Genomic DNA, 25620 nt, shown 5'->3' with positions numbered 1-25620 from the left:
TACTTAAAACAAGGGATTTGGCCTGGGGGCACCTGGGTAAAGGCCTATTCATCAGATGACCATATTATCTACATCACTGTTCATACTTGAGCAAAAAAAAAATATCAGACAACTTAAAAACATACTTGTGTAAATGGCAAACCTCAGCTTTAACTTGCCCATGACAGGTCTAGAAGGAAGTTAGTACCCTTGCAGATCACTCAAACAGAACCAAACCACCTCCATCTTTTACCTCTGAGCAACTGGCTAGAGTATTTGCAACTCCCTTAGAAACTGCTAACATTCTATTTAAATAAATAAATCTCTAAACTCAAGGTTACTGTTAAATTATCTTTCCACTCGTGTTTGCTGGCATATATGACCTCTATCCATGGCTAATCAAGCTATGAAGTGAAGGAACCACACTGCTGGTAACTAACCTCTAACTTCTCCCTTGCTCAGCGCTCTTTTCCCCAGTTTTGGAAAGATGGTGTCATAATTCATAGCCTCAAATGCATAACCAACAACTGCCTCTGGCTACAAGTCCATAGCAATACTTCCACAATTAGCCAAGGTGATGGAAAAGGCTGCGCACAACCTGATCACAGTATTCCTCTACAAATACAATATGCTGCCTCATCATCAGCATGGTTTATTTAAAGACAGAAGAGTCATGACAGCTCGTTTAAGACTCCCTGACTAACTAGCATTAATAGAGGTAACTTAGCTGCTGCTCTAATTCTTGACTTCACTAAGGCATTTGATAGTGTCAGGCATGATCTCCTCTTGAACACACAAGCCATAGTTGGTTTTTAGGTTGTCTCACAGAACCTTCATAGTTACCTCCAACAAGATCATCTCCTTAACCTATCACACCAAGAGTCCCACACAACTAACTTTTAAGTTCCATTTTGCATTAATCACTTAACCTTCAGCTATTAAATCTACTTTTTTATGCTGACAATTTAGAATGTTTTGAATCAGTCAGAGATTACAATAAAATATTAGAAAATCTAAAAACTCTCAACAAATTTTCCAAATGGCTACAAACTAAACAGCCAAAACAAATGCAACGAAAACTAATTTGACACAAATCAAAGACTGAAATGGGTTGCTCTAATTACATAAAATAATCAAACAGTCAAGAAAATATTCATCTTTAGATACCTAGAACTAACAATTGATCCATCTCTGACAATGTTTATACATGTAAATAGAAAAAAAACAAAAATGAACTCAACCTTGTTTGTATATTGAAATACAATCCACTTCTTTCCTGAACCCTGAAGATAGACCAGCCATAGGCAAGAGTTGCTAACCACTTCTTGTTTATGCTTCTAAGAAAAACCTCTCTGAATGAAGACCTGCTGATACTACCTCCTTAATGAACATTGCTGCATAACAATGAAGTGCACAAACTAGTTGCAAGTACAACAAAGACTTGATCTCTTACTGCTAACACTTATCCATAAATAATATCTTCTAATTCTCCAAGTCATTAAAAAAAAAATCTAAATATCAGCTGCACCCATGCATCAACTGGTAACGATCCTAACTAGATCCGGAAATAATACACCACAGCCATTACACACCTTTTCATTGTCCCTAAACCTTGAGATACTCGTCTAGATCACATTAGAAACTACCAGTTACCCAAAGATTTTAGGTCAAAATCAGACGTTTGTAAAACACAACCAAAATGATAACGGTTTAACAGCACAGCCATAACTTATGATTGTCAGTAGTAATCCTTCCAGTAGACATTTTTATTTTACTACAACTTTCAACTGTGATGAAACTTCAATGCAATATTGTAAACCACTGCACATGTATGTAAAGACGTGTGCACATTAGACTATCACTCTGTTCACAATGTATATCTTAACCTCAACTGTAATATTCAGCACTATATATCTGAATGTAGGAGATATGACACTGTGCTAACTTTGTGGTCTAGATGTCTTGCATGCTTGTAGGTACGACACCTGTTGGCTTCACAGCTGTGTATATATTGTCATTACATTTTTTTTTATTATGGATATTATTTCAGTCTCTTGGTCAGTGGTTGAAATGGGTCCAGTTGGATTAGTCCACTGTCCTGGTTGACAAACTTTAAATAGCTAAATAAAGCCAGGACTAACATATAAGCAATGGCATGGCATGTTTTATCATGAAAGTTAACTCTAACTCTGCTGGGACGCTTAACTTGACCTAGGAATTGCTCTCCCAGAATGGGTCCTTTCTTATTCCATCACATTCCTCCTGAAATGTGGCACACATTTATAGTCCAAGATGCAAAACCTTCACTTCTTCAGTAGGGAGGTTCTTACCACACAACAGATCAAACCTTTTTTATTTTTTTAAAATTTTTTAGTTATTGGGCTTTTGTCATGTCAACTTGAATGAGATGGGCAACTAAATATCTACAATATGCTTGTCCACACAATGATGGCAGCAATTAATAACGCAGATACTGAGCAAGTGATTCTCCTTGTGTCGTCCTTTATTAAAAGCACTATATCTGCAAGCTAAGAACAGCTCATCAGTGTTGGGATCCTGCCTTCACCCACCTGTGGGAGGTCAGTACCACACTTCTTCCCTCCTTGATAACACTAAGGATGCAGTTCCAAAGAAACCTTCTGGCCTTGGGGTCCATCCCTGTGGTTGGCTCATCCTGTAAAAAAAATAAGGGAAAAAAGATGTCCATGTCACTGACATTTAATTTGGAGTTATTTATTCATTTTGCATTTGTTTATCTGGAATCTTAGCTATATCTCAAAGTACTACATTGAATGCACTGTAGCAAACCTCATTCCTGCACTGCTCACCTTATGCACAGACAAACTAATGACAGTAGCATGTACACCTGACTCCCAGTAATCTAAAATAATACTGGCAAGCATACCTCTCAACTATACTTTATTTTATAAAAATGTAACAAAGGATTAGGGCGAAACACAGCTCTAAAAGGTAATAAGATAAAATGTCACTTATAAATCTCATCAACCTCCAGTCAGCACAGCTAGTCCAAAAAGAGACAGCGTTTCATCAGACTCACTACAAAGTACAAAATCAATGAGTCTTAAATACTAAAAACAATCAATTTTAACTGCAAGTTCATTCCTTGGCAACCAACACAATCAATAAAATCTACTGCATACATATTTGCATAAATATTTACATGGCACAATAAGTTAAAAAACATACTAAAATCAAACTACATATTTATATAATTCTAACTAATATCATAAAAACATTAAGTATAAACTGAGAGTAGAGAGAATGCTTGGATTTTGAAGCTGAGGTCAGACCTTTTTTAAGGATGAGGAGATTGAAAGCTAAATAAAGTTGATGAGATTTATAAGTGACATTTTATCTTATTACCTTTTAGAGCTATTATATTCATTGCTGCTTATATCATCTTCTATTATTATACTTTATTTTATGTCTTGACAATTCTATGTTGTACTCTGTTTCATACTCCAAGTGTTTAACACAAATTCATTGTAAGAAAATTAATAAATTTCTACAGTGTGCATCAAAAGAATTCTGTTAATAACCATGATTTGATCTTTATAGCTGAAGTCAACAGTAAGTGTTCCACATTTTGGAGATGGAAGGCTGAAAGCTATTGCCTGTGAGTTACTCAGAAATGCTGAAGTTCTGTAACTATACTACAGCTACTGAAATATCATTCCTACAACACTTCAGTCCATCATTCAGTCAATTCAAACTCTGATAGCAGCAGGTCCATATGAAGTAAATATAGAACGGACCAGCTATTTACCTTGTTCATGTGTAGTAACAGACTCCAGTTTATGTAAATATATTTATCATCATTCAAACAGTCTTTGGGGGGGGCTGCTGTCCCCTTTAACTCCCCACTTCTTTCATGCAGTTGCTGAGCAATGAAGATTCAGACAGGTGCATTTTTCTTTTAATTATACACATTTATTAACCTAGCAGTGCCACAGTCTTAAAATGGGGTGGGGGGGATGTGTGTCTCCATTGTCTGGGATTGCCAGTCAAGCCTATCAGTCCCTGAAACCATGTCCAAACTTGCATAAAAATGTTTGTGTGGTCCTTCTTTGAGATATCAATTATTTAATAACCAATTGATTAATTAATTTACATTTGTTAACCAAGCTAGAACACTGATCCAAGTGGACCGCTTCAGGTTTGGCCCAGAATAAAAATGACATACATTGTTGAAAAGATGTGCAATAGTTAGAACAATAAAACATAAGAAATACATTTCCTTAAAAAAACACTCTGAACAGTAACAAACTAATTGCCAATACAGAAAAATTGTAAATGTGTTAAATGCGACAATACAGGAAACACTGAATACAGTAGCACACCCAATGTAGGTTTGCTGTACAATAGCAGCTTTTAAGAGACTGAGGAGGGAAGGAATGGGGGATTGTTGATACTTAAGTTTTTTTTTTTAAATATACAACTCTGCTAACTTCTTATATTCAGCAGGGCAGAACTAACCAAGAGAAGAAATATGGGGATAAATGCTCCACAGTGATATGCATTCAACAGCAAAAATAAGAGACGTAACAATGTACAAGAAGTGGTGGTACTTAACACAGTGAAATTCAGCTCACTGACCACAGTGACAGATGCAGAACAGAGATGGACACGTAAATCACAAAGTAAATGTGAAGGGCACAAGGATCAGTATTTAAAACAAAGAGTTGTTTGCAGAAGGGCAATCCCTACACCCCAACAGCTTAGACAGAGGTATTGCTCATTTTGCTGGCACTCTCTGCTATGCCCTGATCTGGCACCTCCCTCAACTGAGCAAAAAAAAGCTCCTTTGCAACTTTTCTACAAGCAGCCGCTTGTTTACGCTACACTTGGAGTTCTAAAGCACTTCAGTTCTGACTGTAAATGCCATACCAGCATTCATTTTTGAATACCTGTAATACACCAAAATCTGAAGCACACTTTGTGTCCTAGTGGCTGTTAACTTTTCCCCACTCTAGCTATGCCTCCAATTATAGATATGGTTCGGCAGTAACACACGTTGACAAATAACTATAGCTAGGTTATCAGGCACACTTTGCAGTCCCCTGATCTTCTGGCACCACCCCTCAAAAAAAAAAAAAAAAAGCCTCCTGCTCTGAATTTGCAGCTACAAATGTACCAAGCGACTTACTACAGTTAAAATACCACACACAAAATGGTTTCAACTATGACCACAAATACATCATCAGCATTCATTTCTAAATACTGGTGCTGCATTAGCACATCATTGGTGTCTGCTGATTACACCCCTCAGACATCTTGCACCTAGGGCAGTTACCCTCATTACCTTACCCTACACCTACACCCTCTGTGTTGATATACTTAACATTGTACCATCATTCAAACTATACTGCACTCACTGTCAGAAATGTGTTGACAAATGTGAGCTTTTACTAAGCTCAGGAGTGAGTTCAGTTAAACCTGACAATATGAAGCTTTTTTTTTTTCTTTTTTTTTTTTGCAAAATATGGTACTAAATATTAACCAAACCAAGGTACAAAGACCATTGCAGTAATGTTTTTATTTAACAGGGTGAGTTTACTGGACACAAGTCTCTCTTTTCAGGGATGATACAGGAGTGTTGAATGGTTCAGGTAACTTGGTCAGAGTTAAATGGTAATCAAATGGAAGTTGAGGGACTAAAACTCTGGACAATAGGAAGCAACTCATTGAGCACTTAGAGCTATAATTCTCTGTGCTGTCAGACAATATCAGCACTACATTGCCTGCATCAAAAACATGTGGCAGTAACCAGTGCAAAAGAATTCAGATTAAAGATACATATGATAATCATAATGTACATACAACTGGAATGCGAGTAAGCAGTATACTAATGATGAACGTACAATCAACATGTCAGTAAGCAGCATATATATGGCATGCCAAAACTAAACAGATGTCCTTCTCTTCCATGTTGCAATATTCTCACTTGTGGATCCTCTGCCACTGGTGACCCGAACGTCCGGCTCCTATGCAAAAGCTTAAGCCTGGTTAAATGTGATGTGTGCACGCACAGACCTCAGAACTGACTGCCAAGTCAGACAACAGCCTAAGAAGAACAAGCAAGATGTCATCCAGACAGGGTAAATGTGATTAAGGGGGCTAGGAGGGAGGGCAGGCAGGAATACTGCAACATGGAAGAGGAGGACATCTATGGTTATGGTAAGACTGATCACAACTAATCTATGGCCTTCTATTCTCATGTAGTATTCTCACTGTGGGAGAGTACCACAGCTCAAGTTGAGGAAAGGGTGGAGAAAGTAGCAGTCTCCAGGAAGCCATGGAGGATGGCCCTAGCAAATCCTGCCCTACCTCCAGATATACTATCGAATTTATAATGTTTGGTAAAGGTATGTACAGAGGACCATGTCGCTGCTTCTAGTATGGTGGCCATATCCAGGCCTTTAAGGAAGGCTCCTGAGAAGGTCACTACTCTAGTAGAATGTGCATTAACGTTGAAGGGTAAGTCTTTGCCATGGAAGTAGTAGCAGAAGGCAATAGCTTTTCGTATCCAGAAAGATATTGTCTGTTTGGAAACAGCCTTCCCCAGGGCCCTAGGGTGAAAGGATACAAACAGCTGATTGGACCTTCTAATGCTCTTAGTCTTGTCCAGGTAAAATCTTACTTGTCTGTGGACATCACAGTCATGGAGCAATCTCTCGCTGTCAATTTGTGGTGAAAGGAAGAAGGTTGGTAAATGAACAGACTGGTTGAGGGACACTTCATTGACCAATTTGGGCATGAAGGAGGGATTCATGCGAAGGGTTACCATGTCTTTGTGGAAGGTAGTGTAGGGTGGGGATGCATGAGCACTTTCAGCTCAGAGACTCTCCTAGCCAAAGTAAGGGCTACTAATAGGACAGTCTTCCAGGTACACATCTGGAGAGAGGCAGAGCTTGCTAGTTCAAAGGGGGCCATGGTGAGTTTTTCCAGTATGTAGTTCAGGTCCTGGGGGGGGGGGGGCAGGTTTCCTTGGTGGTTGATGTGGAGAACCCCCTTCAGTAAAAGTCTGATCCATAGTTAAGGAGGCTGAAATGGCAGATAAGTGGACTTTCACTGAATAGTATGAAAGTTCTGATTGTAGGAGCTCACACACACAGGCTAGAACTAGGGGTAAATCCACTTGGAAGGGGTCTAGCTGCCTTTGGAAACACCATTTGGAGAACCTTTTCCATTTAGAAAAATAGTCTCTCCTGGTAGTGGGTTTTCCTAGCCTCCTGCAGGATGGATAGCACATCCTCTGAGTACAGGTGTCTGAAAGGGATCAGAAGTTTATCACCCATAGGGGTAGGCTGAGTGTTTCCAGGTGTGGATGAATCACATATCCCTTCTGTTGTGTGAGCAGGTCCACCTTGTGAAGCAACTTGTGATGACTTGCCCTTGGCAAGAGATCGAAGATGAGGGAACCAATGCTGTCTTGGCCAATAGGGAGTTACCAGCAAGATTTTTGACTTGTCCTTCTGGATTTTCAGTAGGACTTTCTGAATAAGTGGGAAGGGTGGGAAGGCATAAAGGAACAGTCCCTTCCAAGAAATCGAGAAGGCATTCACTCTCCAAGCTAGTGGGGAGGGTGTTCTGTAGCAGAATTGCTGCAGTTGTCTGTTCTGAGGGGAGGCAAACAGATCTATCTCTGGTATGCCCCAGTGGTGGACAATGTCTAAGAACACATCAAAGAGCAAAGAACTTCAGGACCTCATAACATTTTATTGGTCTCACCTATACCAAAATTTTATAGAAACTACCCAGCCAAGCCCACCTTTGTCAGGAGGGCTCCTGCCCCATCTTCCTTCTCTTCTTCGAGGCATGGGAAAGGATACAGAAAGGCTGCTTCCCCCAGGACAGCCTCTTCATAACCCGCCCCCAGGCAGCCTTTGCCAGATAGGAACATTACCTGAATGCCTAAGCCACCTACCCCTCTCCAACCCCACCTCTCTCACTGTCTACCCTTTTGGAAAGGGGTCATCTCAGACCGCTGGGTCTTATCAATAGTGGATAAAGGGTACTTTATGACCTGGCAGGAGAAACCCCTGCCACAAGGCATACCCTTCCCTCCCAAAAACCAGCTACATCTTATCCCTCAGATTGTCCAAGATCTACCCTCACAAGGGACCACAGAAAGGGTCCCCTCAGGCGAAGAAGGTTGGGGGTTCTACTCCAGACTTTTCCTAGTTCCAAAAAAGGATGGCCCTTGGAGGCCCATTCTAGACTTGTCCCTGCTAAATCCCTTCCTGCAATTCCCTTCTTTCAGAATGTCATCTCTTCAAACCCTTCTTCCACTACTGCTGCCGAGAGCATTCATAGCCTCTTTTGGTACTTATCTTTAGACGTCTTTTGAAGCGTGGAGTGAAGCAAGCTGATGTTCGACTGCAGCAGAGAAGTTCTAAGGTCTGTGCATGCAGACGTCACATTTAAGGCCCATGGTTTATGGCCCTGCATGTGACGTCCCACACACCTAGCAGCAACCAGGTTTAAGCTTTTGCATAGGAGCCAGATGTTCTGGTCGCCTGAGGTGGAGGATCCCACAGTGAGAATACTGCAACATGAGAATAGAAGGACATCGGCATTTCTAAAATAGGTTCTCCAGTCAAAGGAGTATGCTTGAGGCCTAAAAGACACCCTTCAGATAAAGAATCTATGGTTCAATAGGCACACAGCTGCTGCAGAATGGAATTAGCCTCTTTTTGGCAACTAAGTAGAGTCTACTATTACATTACATTACTTTCTGTTTTTTATTATTTATTTACTTGCCCTTCCCTCTGTCCCAAGCTGCTAACCAAACATCCACAACCCTAGCGCCCTCCTCTGCAGGATGAGAGACTCACAGCCCATTAATTACCCTGATAGGCATGAGAAGTTCTTCAGAAGACATCATCTTGGGAGCCATCATGTTTTTTTTTTGTATGCTCCTAACTCCTGAACTCTTAGGGTGGCTAGCAGGACAGTATTCAACACTAGGCTCCATAAATGCACAATGCTGTCCATGCCCATGTCCAGCTGCAGCTTATACTGGTTAACATGCTTGTAATACTAGCAGGTCATTACAGCTGCTGGCTCTGCCCTTTGTTCTGCTACCATAACTAGCCTCCAATGGGTATCAGTACAGCAGGAGGACTGACTCCCATCCCCAAGATGGACAAGCTGACAAAGGCTGTTCACTAACATCTTCCTTCCACCTGACTCCTCCAGCACCTCAGCTACTAGTCAAACACTGCTCATCTGAATCACAGTCTGCATTTTAGCCATCTATGCCACAAAGCTGGGCATTCCAGTGTTCAAGGCTGACAGAGGTTCTGGTTAAGTGACTTGCTCCCATTCATAAAGCACACAAGCAGGAGTTGAGGCAATTAAAAGCCACTCAAGGAGATGCAACTTGCAGTTTACTGCTTTAATGCAATGAGCTTTATGAGACTATGGCCAATCAATTCCATGTGATGCCACCAATTCACTATGTGATGGTTGGGCATGTCAGCTCATTTGTACTAGCAGATTCACATTAAAGGAAGATGGATACCAGTATACAAAATCTCACAATTATCTCGGTGCTGTAGGGTTTTCTCTTTTGAAAGCCACACAAGGATCATAGAATCATAGGTGGTTACTAGGCTATCGACCAGGAGGTCATTTCAAGCCTAGCCATTTCATCCCAATGTAATACCATAGATACTCTCTTCAATATCCAGGATGGTATTTAATAATGACTACCCATGTCCAGGAGGGCTGTGGGTGCTATTCCTGATAAGAAGTTATGGTGTCCCATCCACCCGTCCAGGTTCCTTTAGAGCAGGGTCATAGAGGTGCTCTGCTTCACATGAACTGGCAGCCTATTCCAAATATGTGGCAGATGCTGGGAGACAAATCTGTCCCTCCAGCATGACCTATTCAAGTCATAAGTCATATTTAGCTCCCTGGAATGGCTATCTCTAACCCCGTTTAACAGATGTACATAAAATTCATTAGGTTTGGGTCGGAGATTGCTCTGAGAAGCTAGGCATAAGTCTCCTCTAAGAAAGTCTACATGACACTGAGTATAGTGACAGGGAATTTAGTCGGTGTAAGGCATGTGCTGGAGTCCTTGATCTTCTTAGTTAGAAACCTCTAAGGTCTCTACAGTTACTACAGTTGTTTTGTACAGTACATGCTAAAAGGGGCATTATACTCAATTATGGGCCTGATTAGTGATGAGCATAGAGGGGTTATAACCTCCTTTGCTCTAGAAGCAATTACTTTGCTAATCAAGTGTTCTCTGTAGAAAGCCTTACTTACTACAGTAGATACATGGTTGTCAAAGTTAAGGTTGCAGTCTACTTGTGATCCCAGATCTCTTACTACTTCGTAAGTACATTGAGTATTGTTGTTAATTTGATAGCGTGAAGGGACATTGCTTTTACCGAAGGAATGATGATGCATTTCTTTGTATTAAGTTTGAGATCGTGACTAAGACACCAGTCATTGGTCTACGTAAGACCCTCCCCTCAAGTATGTGGACATCATTCAGGGATTCAATAACTGCACCGAGTTTGCAGTCATAAGCAAACTAGGTCAGCTACAGCCCCTTAGTTTTGGCCTAAACTTCTGAGAAGTATGTACCAAACAGTAAAGGACCCAGCACTGACCCTTGTGGCACTCTGCTGGTGGATGTGGAGTTACCCACTTTGATAGTCTGCGACCAGTTTTGTTACCAAGTTGGCAACCCATCTTACAACAAAGGGGTTTACATTCAGTTTGCCAAGTTTATAGGTAATGCCTGAGTGTGGGATTGTGTCAAAGGCCTTTGCTAAATCAAGGTATGCTGTGGGCACAGATCTGCCCTGGTCACATTTTCAAAGAAATCCACCAGGTTTAACAGGCAGGATCTGCCCTTGACAAAGCTGAATTGGGTTAGTTCCATGCTTTGGAGGTCGCCTATGTCTTTACTTATGAGGTCCAAGATGACGCATTCCATGGATTTACAGATGAGGCTGGTCAGACTTATGGGTCTATAATTCCCTGCATCTGTTGCTAAGCCACCTTTGTAGAGGGGAACAACTGTTGCCATTCTCCATTCCGCAGGAACAAAGCTAGTGGTTAGGCTGTGGTTGAATAGAGTACTTAATAATGGTGATGTTAGTTCATGTTTCAGTTTGCTTAGAAGCTAGCCTGGAATGCCGTCTGGTCCCATACAGTCTGTATTTTTTTGCCTTAGATAAAGCTTTAATGACCTGCTCTTCGGGTATATAGAGTGGGTGGGGAGTTGGGGGCAAGGTTTGCAATAAGTTTGGAGGGGATAAAGGAGTGAAATTTTCAATAAATCTGTCTGCTAGCAGTTTTGCTATCTCTGTGGGATCAGTATGTGTGATACCGTCAGTCACTAGTTCGGCACATGCTTGGGTCCTACCTTTTAAGTTATGTAGCTGTAAAAGGCCTTATGATTATCCTTGGCTGTGACTGCTGTTTCTCACAGTTACCCTTAAAGGATAAGATGTATTGTCTTATTTGCCTATCGAGGGTGCTTTTCTACTGTTGGGGCCTCACCTTAGTTTTCTTAGACAGCAACTTTTTGCATTTGTTGTAAAATTTGTTGCTGCTGAATGTCCACCAGGGTGGCTTTTTTTTTCTTTACTTGGGGCTCTGGCTTTGATTCTTGCTGGTACAAGCTGATTCTATCCACTTAAACAAGTGATTGTACAGGGCTTTAGTTTAACCTTTGGTGTAGTTACCACTTCCAGCTGGGGGTGGGGCTTGGAGGGTACAGTTTGTTTTGGTGAAGTTTTTTAGTCAGACTTCACCCTTTGAGAGTTCTGGTGTCACTGCCAGTTCAAAGGTGACTGATCTGTGTTCAGATTTAACTAATGAGGGTCAGACAGTTGTGGTGGTGCATCTGTTTGTCATGTTAGTGAGGACCAGATCTAGTATGTTTGTTCCTCTTGTTGGGAGTTGAACAATTTGTTCCAGGGCATTTGAGTTAAAGTCAAGGAACTTTTGCACTAGTGAGTTACGGCTAGAGTAGGTTTCCCAATTGATGGTGGGATACTGAAATCCCCCATGATCAGAGTGTTTGGCAATATTTGGATCAATTCCTGTTTAGTCAAGAAGGCCTCGTACGCATCATGATCCATAGAGGGGGATCTAACACTAGCTATGACTTGAATGGGGGTCCTACCCACAGTAATCTGAACATGGAGCAACTTCATGGAGTTGTCCAGTCTAACTAGTCCAGAAGTGAAATTTTCTCCAATATAAATAGAAACACTGCCTCCTTTGGTTCTCACACATTTGTTTTGCGGTATGAAGGTGTGGAAGGCGTTGTAGTCTTGCAAGGCCTGGGTACTCACTGAGGCCTTTAACCAGGTTTCTGTGACTGCACAGACATCTACATCCTCTAGTGATACAAGTGCTTCCAGGGTGTGCAGTTTTTGGTTTAAGCTCTTGGTGTTTAGCAGCATAACCCTTACTTTGTTATGGTTGGCAATTTTTATGTTGGCAATTTTGTTTGAGATCTTACCTAAAAAGGCACTATGGGGGAGGCAAGAGCCTTTGCCAGCAGTTGAAAGCCTAGTGATGCCAGGTGCAAACTGTCTCTGGCAAAGCAGGGAGGTTTGTTGACCATGTCATCCCAGGCTGACATACTGGATCACCTTTTGAATGACACAAAAAACTAAGCCAATTATTGAAATCGATCATTTTTTTGTTCATACTGTGGCATCACTCCATGTGAGGGTAATATGCTGCTCAAGGCTAGCGACATATTTGTGTGCGACACATACTTGGAGAGCTCAATCATGTCTCTCTTCATATAGTCTAGTGAGGTACATCTCAGGTTGTTCACTCCAGCATGAGCTATGACAGTCATAATGGTACTTGTTGGTGAGAGACCTGAGTGCACGTGTGATCTGATGAATCTTGCCAACAGACAGGCAACTGACCATGACTTTCTCCTTATCTAACCTGGTGAGTGTGACATCCTTGTGTCTCACTAAGGAGTCTCCAATGACAAGAAAATTTGTTTTTTGAGCGATAAGCCTTAAGGGTTTGGTAGGTGAGACATTGGTGTTGCTACTTGTCTTGGGTGCTGTGGTAAATGTGTTATTTGTAGCAGTTTTTGGTTTTGGAGGTCTCTGTTGTTCTGGCATGTTTTTTTGAGAAAACCTCCACATATGTTGATTTATGTGTTGGATGCATACTATGTCCAGGGTTACCATCTTTTCAAATGCTCAGAGCGGGACATTTTTTGTAGAAATGCGAGATGTTGCAAGACAAAAATGTACCCATGGTCAGTGAAAAGGACAGAGCTTCACTTTTTGCCAAAATAAATGCTTATTCTTGTAACATTTGAGTTGCCTATGCTATTTCATATAACGTTTAGGTGTTTCAGATACAAAATAACTATTTTATACAACTATTAAAGAAAGCTTATGATATATTTTTTGTCCTACAATTTCAGGACATTTGCCATTTTTTTCGCAGGACACAACTGCCCAAACAGGGACTGTCCCTCATAAAGAGGGACAGGTGGTAACCCTAACTATGTCTATGAGTAGTGGTACTATGTGTGTGAGTAGTGGTGGGTGTGTTGAGAACCTCTTCAGTACTGCTGCTTTGAGTATGAGAGAACTGGGAAAGAAGATTCTTGGTGTAGCTACATCTCTCGCATGCTGTACTACAGTGAGTTATTAGTAGAGGGTTGTCAGTGTACATAAGGCAGTTGCTACACTGCTTCAGGAGAAACAAGGGCAGTCCAACTGTCCATAATGCTAGGTTTGAAGAACTGCTATCACAAGTTGGGTGCTTTCAGGACTGATCTGGGAGATGCACTGTAAATGGGTATTTCTAATGGGGTTTTTGGTGGTTTAATAAGTCACAGCTCACTAGCAATGCTTCTTAGATCAAAGATGTACTAAAGATGAGGACTACACTAATGTATTACAGCTGTATCCAAGGGAAAATTGGCAAAATTATCTGTCCAGTTATGGAGCACAATGGTACAAAACTGTCACAATTATCTGTCCAGCTATGGCGCACAATTATGTAGCAGTGCATGCTGCTGCTCAACGTGCAAACAATCAGAAACTGGTTCAAAAGCATGGCTTAAAAAGCAGAAGCTAAAAAAACTTAGCTTACTCCAAACCTTAGACCAATCACCCTTCACCAAACAGGTGCCAATCAGCACATGTCTCTCACAAGGGTGCAGAAGAGCATCTTCCAATCAAAGATGGCTTGGAAAATGTGCTCAGAATACAACAGCCACTACAAAAAACAGACGCAGATGCAGCAAACATGCATCTGGACTATGCTACATTAGCTACACTAATTTAGGTGGGAGACACTAAAAATATTTTAAACAGCAGCAGTGAGACACTAAAAAATGTTTTAAGCAGCAGAAAAACAGCAAGGAGACACTAAAGAGTGTTTTAAACAGCAAACAAATCAGTTATTTAAAACACTGCTTGGTGGGAAAACAGAAAACTGATGCTTTGTAAACACTGGAAAGTAGCAACAATTACTTTGCAAACAGTAAAAGTACCAAAAAAGCTTTGCAACAGTGAAAACAGCAATAAAATACAATTTGACAGGCACAGTAAGGCAGACTTGTACTGCAGTTTAGTTTACAGTATTAAATAAGCATAACTCAATAAAAAGTGAGTAAATAGTGTAATCAAGCAAATAAAAAAAAAACAGGCAACTTATGTTTTTTGGGAAGCTCAGAAGCCTCTAGTCATCTGGTATTTCAGCTCAGAGTTGTGGCTGGTACCCCACCTCAGTTTAGCTCAGTTCAAACAAGCAGAAAATGGCTCAAATGCAGGGCTTAAATACAAGAGGCTAACAACTTAAAAAAAAGTTTTTACAAAACTCTAAAGAACCAATGAGGGTGCTTACTAGACACCCTAGGCCAATCACGCTTCATCAGACAGGTTACAATCAGCACACTTCTGTCACAAGGGTGCAGAAGGGCCCCTTCTAATCAAAGATGGCTGAACAGAGTAGGCAAGAGAATACTAAAAAAAATTTTAAACAGCAGAAAAACAGCAATACGACAATAAAGAATGTTTTAAACAGGAAACAAATCAGTTATTTAAAACACTGCTTGGCAGGCAAACAGAACAAGAAGAACAGATGCTTTGCAAAACAGTGAAAAGTAGAAAATTGTTTTGCAAAAAGTGAAAATAGCAAAAAATAGCTTATGAAAACAGCAATAAAATATGATTTAACAGGCACAGTACAACAGTACAATTTACAAAACACAGCTGCACAGGTGAGAAATTCCCAGTTGTCGTTTTCATTTGTTTTTATGTGAATTTTCTAGCAGTAAAAAAAAATCATGCTTTGATAAGTACAGCTGTTGAGAAAGTAAGGCATACACTGCAGCCTTCTGCCTTAATTAGGTAGTTATGCCATTACCTCATAACAAACATTTAAGTGCTAATGTATAACCACACACACATTTTACTTACCAGGAAGATTACAGGTGGGCATCCAATCAGCGAAATTGCAGTAGACAATTTACGCTTATTACCACCACTGTATTTCCCAGCACACCTTTCAGCATAATGAACTAATCCAAGTTTTTTAATCCCCCATTCAGCCACCTGCAATAATAATGTAAACAATATTAACATGTCATATAAAGTAATAAAAGGTCTTAAAAGAGGATACTTTACAACCCTTTTCATTTTAAATCAGCAAAATAAAAAAAAAACATACATTTGGTGCAAATAGGAGAAACAATTTAAAAGAGTTAGAATAGAGAAATATAACTAAGTTAATGTCGGACAGCTAAAACATGAATCTATTCTATGATTTTAGTTCAGTGTGATTTACTTAATTGTTTTAATATGAACATACTCCACACAGTTAAGTTTTTGGTTTCATAAGTGCACAGGTGTTTACTAGGCTAACGACCACAAGGGTGTTTTTAAGCCTAGCCACGCATCCCAAATTTCTGATAAGTTTGGATACTCTTGATAAGTGTAAGCAGGGGCTTGGGAGATGAAACATTTATAACCAGGGGCCGGGGTGATAAATCAATTACAGGTTGCCTGTGTCCATTAGAGACATAGGTGTCAAAACAGGGATGAATTTCCAGGTTCCCCATCCAACTGTCCAAGATGCACTTGAATTAGGTTAGGGAGGAACTCTGCTTCACATGGATGGGGAGCTTTTCCAGAGACAGGGAGGTCTCTGGAATACATACCTGTCTCTTCAGCATGTACTATTTACATTACAGGCAAGATTTAAGTCTTTAGAATGGGTAATTCTCATGCTGTTTGTTTTGTGGATATGCAGGAGGTCCATCAGAGTGGGGTCTGACAATGCCCTGTATGTCAGGCATTGATCTCCCCTCAAAAGCTTATAGGAGACAGAATACAGGGATAAGACTTTGAGGTGGTCTGCATAGGACATTTTACTTGCACCCTGTATTCTTTTAGTGAGGAATCTCTGTGTATATTCCAATTGTTGGATATGGCTTGTTAGGTACATACGAAAGGGGGCACTGTACTCAATGATCAGTCTGATGAATGCTGATTACAGTGGAACGATGACTTCCTTGGACTTAGATGCCATACCTTTGTTTATAGGTTGTGCAATACAGAATGATTTCCTCGCTACTGTAGACTTGTGATGACCAAAGGCTAGATTACTGTCTGTGTGTGTGTCCCTAAGTCCCTGACTACTAGGTCAACTCTAAGGGGTATGTTGTCAATACAATAGCTACCAGGGATGGATGACTTCCCAAAGGATATTATTATGCATGTCCTGACATTTAATTTTAGTCCATGGCTCTTGACACCAGTTGTTTGCCCGTGTCAGCCCTTCCTGGAAAACATTTGTGTCACTGTGGGATCCAATGACAGCTCCTAATTTGCAATCATCTGCAAATTTAGTCAGCTGGAGACCAATGACATTGGCTTTGACTTCAGAGAAGTAAATGTCAAAGAGGAGCATCCCAAGGACCAATCCCTGAGGGACTCCACTTGTGACTGGCCTGTTTGTAGAGGTGGACTCTCAATTCTAACTTCCTGGGCCCTATCTGTGAGCCACTTGGATATCCACTGGGTGACATATGGGTTTGTACCTATTCTCTTGAGTTTGTCAACAATGACCGAGTGGGGCATTGTGTCAAATGCCTTGGCCAGGTCAAGGTAAGCAGTGTGAACCATTCTGCCCTCATCCATTGCTTAGGTGATATTTTCAAAGAAGTCCACCAGGTTAAGTAGGCATGACCTGGCCTTGACAAAACCAAACTGGGTTGGGCCCAGTGTCTGGAGGTTCACTATATCACTATTAATCATTTCCACTTTCCATGGTTTTACATAGAAGACTAGTAAGACTTATGAGTCTGTAGTTTCCAGGGTCTGTAAATGGCCCACCTTTGGGCAAAGAGGATGACTGTTACTGTTCTCCATTCATGAGGAACAAAGTTTGTTTGGAGGCTACAGTTAAATAGCAATTCCAGATAGCCTGATAGGTCATGTCTCATGCTATTTAGAAAGCATCCTGGGATACTCTCTGGACTCTCTGATGCAGTGTTCTTGGCCTTAGAGAGAGAGAGCATTAAGGACTTTGTCCTTAGTGAGAGCAGGGGGAATTATATTTGATGGTATCTCCTGAGGGAAGGTTGAAGGGGAGAGAAGAGTAAAGTTGGAGTTGAATTTATTGGCCAGTAGGTTTGATACATCTTCTGGCTCAGTATAGGTGACTCCATTTACAATGAGCTCTGCATACAACTGTCTATTGCATTTGAGGTTGCAGGCATAGCTAAAGAAGGCCTTGTGGTTGTCTTTGGCGTGGGAGGCCAAACTTAACTCAAATTTGACTTTGGTAGACTTTATTTGTTCTCAGAGTTGTTTTAGTTTGCTGAGAGAGCTTTTATCCTGCTGTATGCTGCAAATCCTAATTTTTGCCATGATTTTCTTCCTTCTGAAAAAAGGGTTAGAACAGTATGACTTCAGAATGTGGTCAGATGCTAATCAACAACTGAACAAATCAACATTAGTTAATTGATAAAACAGGAAAGGAAGGACTAGTGTATCTGATTCACATAATATGGTATCGGAAGGGTGGAAAGGGAACTGTGAAATTACTAGAGTTTGTGAACAAAAAAAAAAAGGTTTAAACAGAGTAAACCAAGGTCCTGATGACCTTGAAATACGTGGCACTCTAAAAAGGAAAAGATCAAATACAGGCAAGATTAAAGGACAATGTAATGATGCAAAGAAAAACTAAGAGAGACGGACTGAGATATATATGGCATTCAATCAAATTTAATATCAACAATGGCAAAATACAATTACAACATTTTCCTGAATAGACAAAAAAAGTAAGTTTGCCTGAATGATGCATTTATCCATACATCTTCCCCTGCCTAGACCGCTCTTTGTGTGTTTTGTAATATACTGACTGATCCATACAGAGGAATGGAAGCATCAGTTTGTGTTTTTACGTAAATAAAAAACTATATAGCTTTGGTGTCTCCAACTGATGTATACCTCTCTGTAACCATTTAAATATCCAAGACTCCCAACTGCATGTCAAAAACAGCGAGATAGAATGTGCACAAGTGGAAGATTCTTTACTAAGATCACAGAGTATGTTATGCCCTTTGCTCGGAGGTACAGCAACCTCAGACTGGGGAATCAGAAGTATGCTCCCCACCCAACCATAAAAAAAAAAAAAAAAATCTGAAATGAGAGCAGTACATTATTTCATTTGCCACTCTCCTTTTGAATCCTTTTGAATTTTCCCCCATAATTTTATGACTCAGTTACTGGTCTCAAAATTACAGTAGGAAGCCATACATCATGACTTCTTTATTCAACCATTTTCTGGGTAAATTGCCATAACCTGTGTGAAGGGCAGTGGATTAAAACAAGCATTCCTATTTCATCCTGCCAGCACTGAATTTACTTTAAAATATATATGCAGTCAGTAATGGTGCTACTTACTGCCTTCCATGAGCAGCAGCAATAAAGTGGTTTCTAATCCTCATTCTGTGTCTGTTGCATACGATGCATTTGCATTCCACTTTACTATTAAGAACAGCTGTGGTGTCGATGGGCTCTAAAGGTCTAAATCATAAAACACTCAAACTTATTGCAAAGAAAATCTGCTTACATCATTTTAGCAGAGCAGCAGCTAATTCTTTGTGGTTACATTTGCTTTAAATGTGCAACAATCTAAAACAGTGACAGGCTGAAAAACAGAACTTACTGACCACTTTAAATACTTCTTAATGTCAGCTCTCTCCTATAAGAAGTAGCTGCCCATACTTCAACATGCAGCGCTGCAGAAAATTGCTGATCACTGCAAAATACTGCATCTGGAAATTTAGGTCACTGAATTAAGGCTACAAAAGCTGTTAATGAGCTTCACCCTGTAGTCCTAGGTTTCACTCTCTCAATTTCAAAACTGTGCAAGTCTGAGCAAGTCACCTAACCAGACACAGTACTATTAGGTTGCCCCAAAAAAGGACACATGCCCAGTAGGTCCTACCAAATAAATAAAAAAAAAATTCTTATAAAATGCTCAACGACACACAGCCTCCCTCTAAATCCCCTGTACTCTGTATATGATGGAGCAGAAGCTCTGCACTTGTAGTCTTCCTTTTTGTGCTATACCACAGAATTTGATTACCAGACAGATGAATCTTAGCTACATCAAAAATAATTGCAAATATCTACAAAAACGCAACTAAAACAACATTTTCAGCACATAGCAATACAAACAGCAAATCAGTAGTCCTATTACAAATAATAAAAAGAAGAAAAGTCCCCAAAAGTCCACCAATAACCAAAAAATAGGCACACTTAAAGGAGAAGAACGTACACAATTGCTAGTCAAAACCTCTTCAGGTCTCCTTTATTTGTATCAACAAAACTCTGCTGATATTAACGCCAACTTTTCTACTACGTTTTCATTTAAAATCAACTTCTTCAGATGCCAAAAACACAATATATTAATTTCCCGCCATTTATATAAACTCTAAATCTTCCCATCCAATAAGGAACCTTCTCTAACTCCCATCTCCACTATACAAATGCCCACCCATTTCATCGCAAAAGAAGTTTGATAAAAGGGCAATATGTTAGAAGTAGTAGGATGACATCCAGTGAGGAAGACATTAAGAAAGAATGCAACTTCTCGGAGACTTTTTTAAAGAAAGAGGCTACCCTGAAAAGTTAGCACAAGAAGTTAGAAATGAAATAGTAGAAGGAAGGAAGAATAGATTTAAGCCCACTTTAGGGGAGGATAAAATAAGAGAAAATGTTAGCATACAGAGAACAAGCAGAGAACACGTTTAACAGGGCATTCATTACAGAATACAATGGGAATGCAACTAATGTTAAACATATTAGAGAGAGGGAATGGAAGAGGTTCACAGCCTTGACAGATATCAAAAATGTAGAAAAGGCTCCTATTAATACTATATATAGGGAGGCACATAATTTAAAGAACATCTCAGAGATAAGAATAGAAAAAAATGGAAAGCAAGTTAAGAGAAATGGGACCTTTAAGTGCAGAACATGTTCACAATGTCCATACATTTTACAAAAGGAAGCAGCTTATATAAAAAGTAGGAACAAAAGAATAAATGGAAGCAAATATTTGAACTGCAGTGTGGCAGGTAATGAAAATATCTCTATTACCCCACTTTTGAAGATGAGAGCTGCAAAGCTGTAAAAAATTGTGACATGTTTAGAATTTAATGGTAATATCGGTCATCCTTGATTTAGGCAAGTATAACAGATATAAAATGGCTTTCACACTTAAAAGTATGATGGCAATTTATATGGCATATTCTAATTTGGTCAGTAGATGGAGCACTACTACCATTTTTAAGTACACTGTACGTTAATTTAAGTTTACATAATGACGTTTTTACAGATTTGAGAAAGCTTTTTATATAGGTTTGATTGTAACACTATACTAAGATAGTAAGCACACTTTTAATAAGATATGCAACTTTAAAACATGTTTCAACTTAGATTTTATGTACATAGGGAGGGTTCTGACCTGATGTTTAAGGGAACATAAGTGATGGGTCAATCTTATTGGATGAGAAGATTTAGAGTTCATATAAATTACAGGAAATTAATATATTGTATGTTTTTGGCATATGAAGAAGTTGATTTTAAATGAAAAAGCAGTGGAAAAGGTGGCGTTAATGTGAGCAAGGTGTTTGGTGAAACTAATAAAGGAGACCTGAAGTTTTGAGTGGCAATGGCGTACATTCTTCTCCTTAAGTGTGCCTATTTTTTATTTATTAGTCCAGTTACAAACATTTAAGCACTTCAAGAGCAATCTGTTTGTTGAAGAACTTACCTTGGAGACCTCATTTTCTGGTATACCTCTCAAGCGAGCATAGAATTCCAAATGCTCCTGCCCTGTTAGCAAATCATTAATGGCATCAAACTGTGGACAGTAGCCCATATTCTGGTGTACAGCCTGAAGATCAGTGAGAATACTGCAGCAAGACAGGAAATGGAGAGAGGGGAAATACAAGTACAAGAATAAACAATTATCCATCAGTGATAAACTGAGACGTAAAGCCACCCTATACGTCATGCAATGTTATTCTCATGATGAAAATGGTTTTCACTTTTCATCACTTTTATGCACAGAGAAATTCTGGTGAGTTCAAACCTGAAATTAACTATCCTTCTCCCTATCTTCAAGGCTAATTTTCTTTCTATTAAACTGCATCAGCTGTTGCTAAGAAGACAATGAATGATGGAGTTCATACAGTGGAAATACCATCACTCTGCAATCAACCCAGCTGTAAATTCATCCACAGCATGCTTCCTCTACTGAAGCTCTGAAAACCATCCCCCTCTTCCAAATTAGGTTAAGTTCCACCTGGGACTGCCCATTACATACAGAGGTCCTGACATCACCTTATTTGTTGACCTATAAGACCCTCTGAAAGAAAATATTCCAGAATATTTTTAGTCATCTCATCTGAAAGTGTAATTTATATTCTGTCAAAGTTGGGCATTACTATGACAGACCACATTCAGTAATCATTAACAATCAAGCTAGAGCTATAAAAAGTAGGTCAGAACCCCCTTCAAATATGCCTGTTTTTGTGCACATGACTAAATAATGCCAACGAACAATATTTAAGAAAACCCAGTTTGGATCACTGCAAACTGCACCTTGAAGGAGCTAGGAAGTGAATAAGACAGGACAAAGAATGCCCTATTCCTAACAAGCCGCAGAAATTTTGGTCTAGTATCAACCAACTACTCCATCCTGGACAATCCACTACTCCAAACCCTCAAAACACTGAAGACAAAACACCAATGAATATAGCTAATGCTTTTAATACCTTTTTTACTGATGCTATACAAACACTAGCTAGTCAACTATCACCTAATAACTTCACTCTACCTTCCAATGAATCAACCTCACCCCCTACTTTTCACTTTCAACCCATACCAACATCCTCCTCTACCTTCCAATGAATCAACCTCACCCCCTACTTTTCACTTTCAACCCATACCAACATCCTATATTCAAACTCTTCTACAGAAACTGAAACCATGCTCCCCCTCAGCAGACCAACTACCTGCTGAATTCCTACAACTATCCGCCAAAGCCATTGCCTATCCTATTTCTATCCTAATCAATAGAACTATTACTGAAAGTTATATCCCAAGTCTATGGAAAATTTCCCATATTATCCCCCTCCACAAAGGAGGTCTATCCATTGAACTCTCCAATTACCGCCCCATTGCCCTCCTCTCACCTCTGGCAAAAATCATGGAAAAATGCATTCACAGACAGTTACTTGACCATCTAACACAAAATAACCTACTAGCCAACTGTCAGCATGGTTTTAGACCTTCACATAGCACTACTACTGCCCTTCTTTCCTTCACAGATTGTATCAACAAAAAACCGCAACCTAAACAAACTCTCTTAAGCCCTATTTATTGACATGTCTAAAGCTTTTGACATGGTAAATCACCAAATTCTCATCAAAATACTAAAATCCCTGTCACTTGATATATCCTCCATAAAATGGTTCCAGTCCTACCTTGATAAAAGACAACAGGCCGTACTTTGGCACAAATCTCTCTACCCACCTGCCCTTCAACCTGGGTGTCCCTCAATGCTCCATCCTTGGACGTCTACTTTTTTCCATATTCATCAATGACCTTTACCTTGCCATCCCCCAAGCTACATGCATACAATATGCAGACGACTCTACACTGATATGCTCAGCCCCCTCTTCTCCAGAACTTCTCTATCTTACCCAACAAGTATTTAATACAGTTGAGCAATGGTTCACAGATAGATGCCTTCTCCTAAACCCCAAAAAGACTAAACTCCTCCTTTTCTCTCCTACTAAGAAGTCCCTCCCAATGGATTTCTCAGTAAACTCTACCAATAACACTATTATATCCCCTGAACAAACCACCAAACTATTAGGTGTCACCATTGACAATAATCTGAACTTTGACATCCATATTAACAACACTATAAAAACAGTCAACAAAAAACTAAGCTCTCTCTATAGGATAAAATCCTTTCTCCTACCTTCAGCTCGAACCACTATAGCACACACTCATCTAATATCTTCTCTTCTTTATGCCTCTCCTATTTTTACTAACCTATCTAAAAATAATCTTAGCAAATTGGAAATATCCTACAATAACATTGCAAGATTTGTAACAGGCAACCCATTTAGAACCCATCACTCCCTTAATTTAAAGCAACTGGGATGGCTCGAACTTCAAAATCTAATTAAATTCCAACAACTAACTATAGCCCACAACACTCTTTACAAACCTTCCAAAACACCTATTCTGTCCACACTTATCACTCCCTATAAAAACTTGGAATCCTTAAGGTCTTCTCAGAAACTTCTAATATATACTACTAAAACAAACAACAAGGCTGGTGACTCTCTTTTTTCTAATATAGTAGGAAAAGCCTGGAATCTCCTCCCAAATGAACTCTCCACACTTCCCTCACTATCCTGTTTCAAAAATAAATTGAAATTGTTCCTCAAAACTCACTGGTTATGCCCATGCTCCAAACCAGACTAGTCTATATGTGTCTCCAAATACTTTTCTCTTCCTGCCCTGACTACTCACACACATCAACACCTCCTTATTAAACTAATTTAACTAAACTATCTCTAGCATACCTTGATTGTATTAGCATTCCTTTGTCATGCCGGTATTCTTCACTCTACATATTACTGTGATAACCTGAAATAGGTACTGTAATTAGTTTGTATTTGTCTCATGTGTCATTAGTTGTGATTGTGTTAATTTCATTGTCCTATCTAGGAGCTTATCTCCCCGGGCCTCTACTGAAAATGGACATGTATCCAGTTAGACTAGCCCGGTAAACAAATGTAAAATAAAATAAAATAATAAACTATTCTATGACATGATGGTACGGATGAAAAAATCAACAGCACACCAAACAGTAACTGAATTTTGTCACCTGAGTTTAACAGAGATGGGAAGTTAAAAAAATAAAAATAAATAAATAAAAAAGGAAAAAAACGAGCATTCCCCTTTCCCTGAATACCAAAAACCAAGGCACCAGGTGCTTTAATATGAATAAAACATGACAACCTGTTTGAATTTATAGCTATTGTTGCTCTGTGACCAATTAAATCATAATAAACAGCATCACAACCCAATTATTTGTTTCTATAGCATTATACAGATATCCTCCAGAAGGGCCTCACAGAAACGGATAACTGGTGCCAGAGCCATGGCCTGAAGTTAAACGCCAAAAAATGCATAGTCATACCCTTCGGGAAAAACAAGGTTACCCCTAGCTACCATATAGGTGGCAATCCACTGAGCACAGAAAAAGTCATCAGGGATCTGGGGACCCAAGTTGACAGTAGCCTTTCGTTTGAAACTCATGTTGCTAAAGTAGTTAGGAAAACCTTCTATATCGCCCACCTGATCATGAAGGGATTCACATCTAGATCAAGGGAGGTCATCGTCCCCTGTACTCATCACTCATTAGACCTATGATTGAGTACAATGCCCGTTCAGAATGTATCTGACCAGACACCTGCTGCAGCTTGAAAGGCCCCAAAAGTTCCTCACCAAAAGGATAAAGGGTCTCAAAAATATGTCTTATGCTGCCCGACTGAAAGAACTCCAGCTCTATTCAGTCTCATACCGCTTGCTCAGAGGTGACCTGTGCCTGACATATAAGGCCATGTCAAACCCAGATTTGATGAATATGCTTCACCTCAAAAATCTAGATCCCTCAGAACCACAAGGGCGGAGACTTAAACCTTGACACGGTTATAAATAGAACGTGCTGGAGGGACAGATTCATCACCCAGAGACTCCTATGCTGTGGAACAAAATCCTGGTACATGTGAGGCAGAGCACCTCGCTGGCCTTGTTCAAGAGGAATCTTGACCAATGGATGGGAGATCGCAGATATACCCCAGGGATTACTTCAGTGTCACTGCTTGACAGAGGCACAGAAAAATGATAGGCATAGTTTTTATTCAAACTAAAGGGGTGGCGAAAGCCACATAACTATGGGCTAGGCTTATAAATGCCCTTGGGCAGATAGCCTAGTATGAACCTATGAACCTATACCAATGGGGTATGCCTGCTTTATTCCCAAAATTAACAC

The 25620-nt window shown here is 39.9% G+C and overlaps 1 protein-coding gene across 1 annotated transcript in view; it reads right to left on the bottom strand.

Annotated features, from left to right (window-relative positions):
• ABCA7 (ATP binding cassette subfamily A member 7) overlaps positions 1-25620 on the bottom strand; it is an 882362-nt gene that overhangs the window by 49371 nt on the left and 807371 nt on the right. Inside the window, exons 44-46 of the mRNA XM_044053819.1 lie at positions 21313-21454; positions 15444-15578; positions 2550-2653 (exon numbers count right to left, since the gene is read on the bottom strand). Of these exons, the coding sequence (XP_043909754.1) occupies positions 2550-2653; positions 15444-15578; positions 21313-21454 (381 nt within the window). The remainder of the gene's footprint in view (positions 1-2549; positions 2654-15443; positions 15579-21312; positions 21455-25620) is intronic.

Source organism: Protopterus annectens, chromosome 13.part0, assembly GCF_019279795.1.
Source record: "Protopterus annectens isolate FY-2018-M chromosome 13.part0, PAN1.0, whole genome shotgun sequence".
In the NCBI taxonomy this organism is placed as follows: domain Eukaryota; kingdom Metazoa; phylum Chordata; order Ceratodontiformes; family Protopteridae; genus Protopterus; species Protopterus annectens.
The sequence above is the reverse complement of the archived record's forward strand: the minus strand, read 5'-3'. Positions and strand labels throughout refer to the sequence as shown.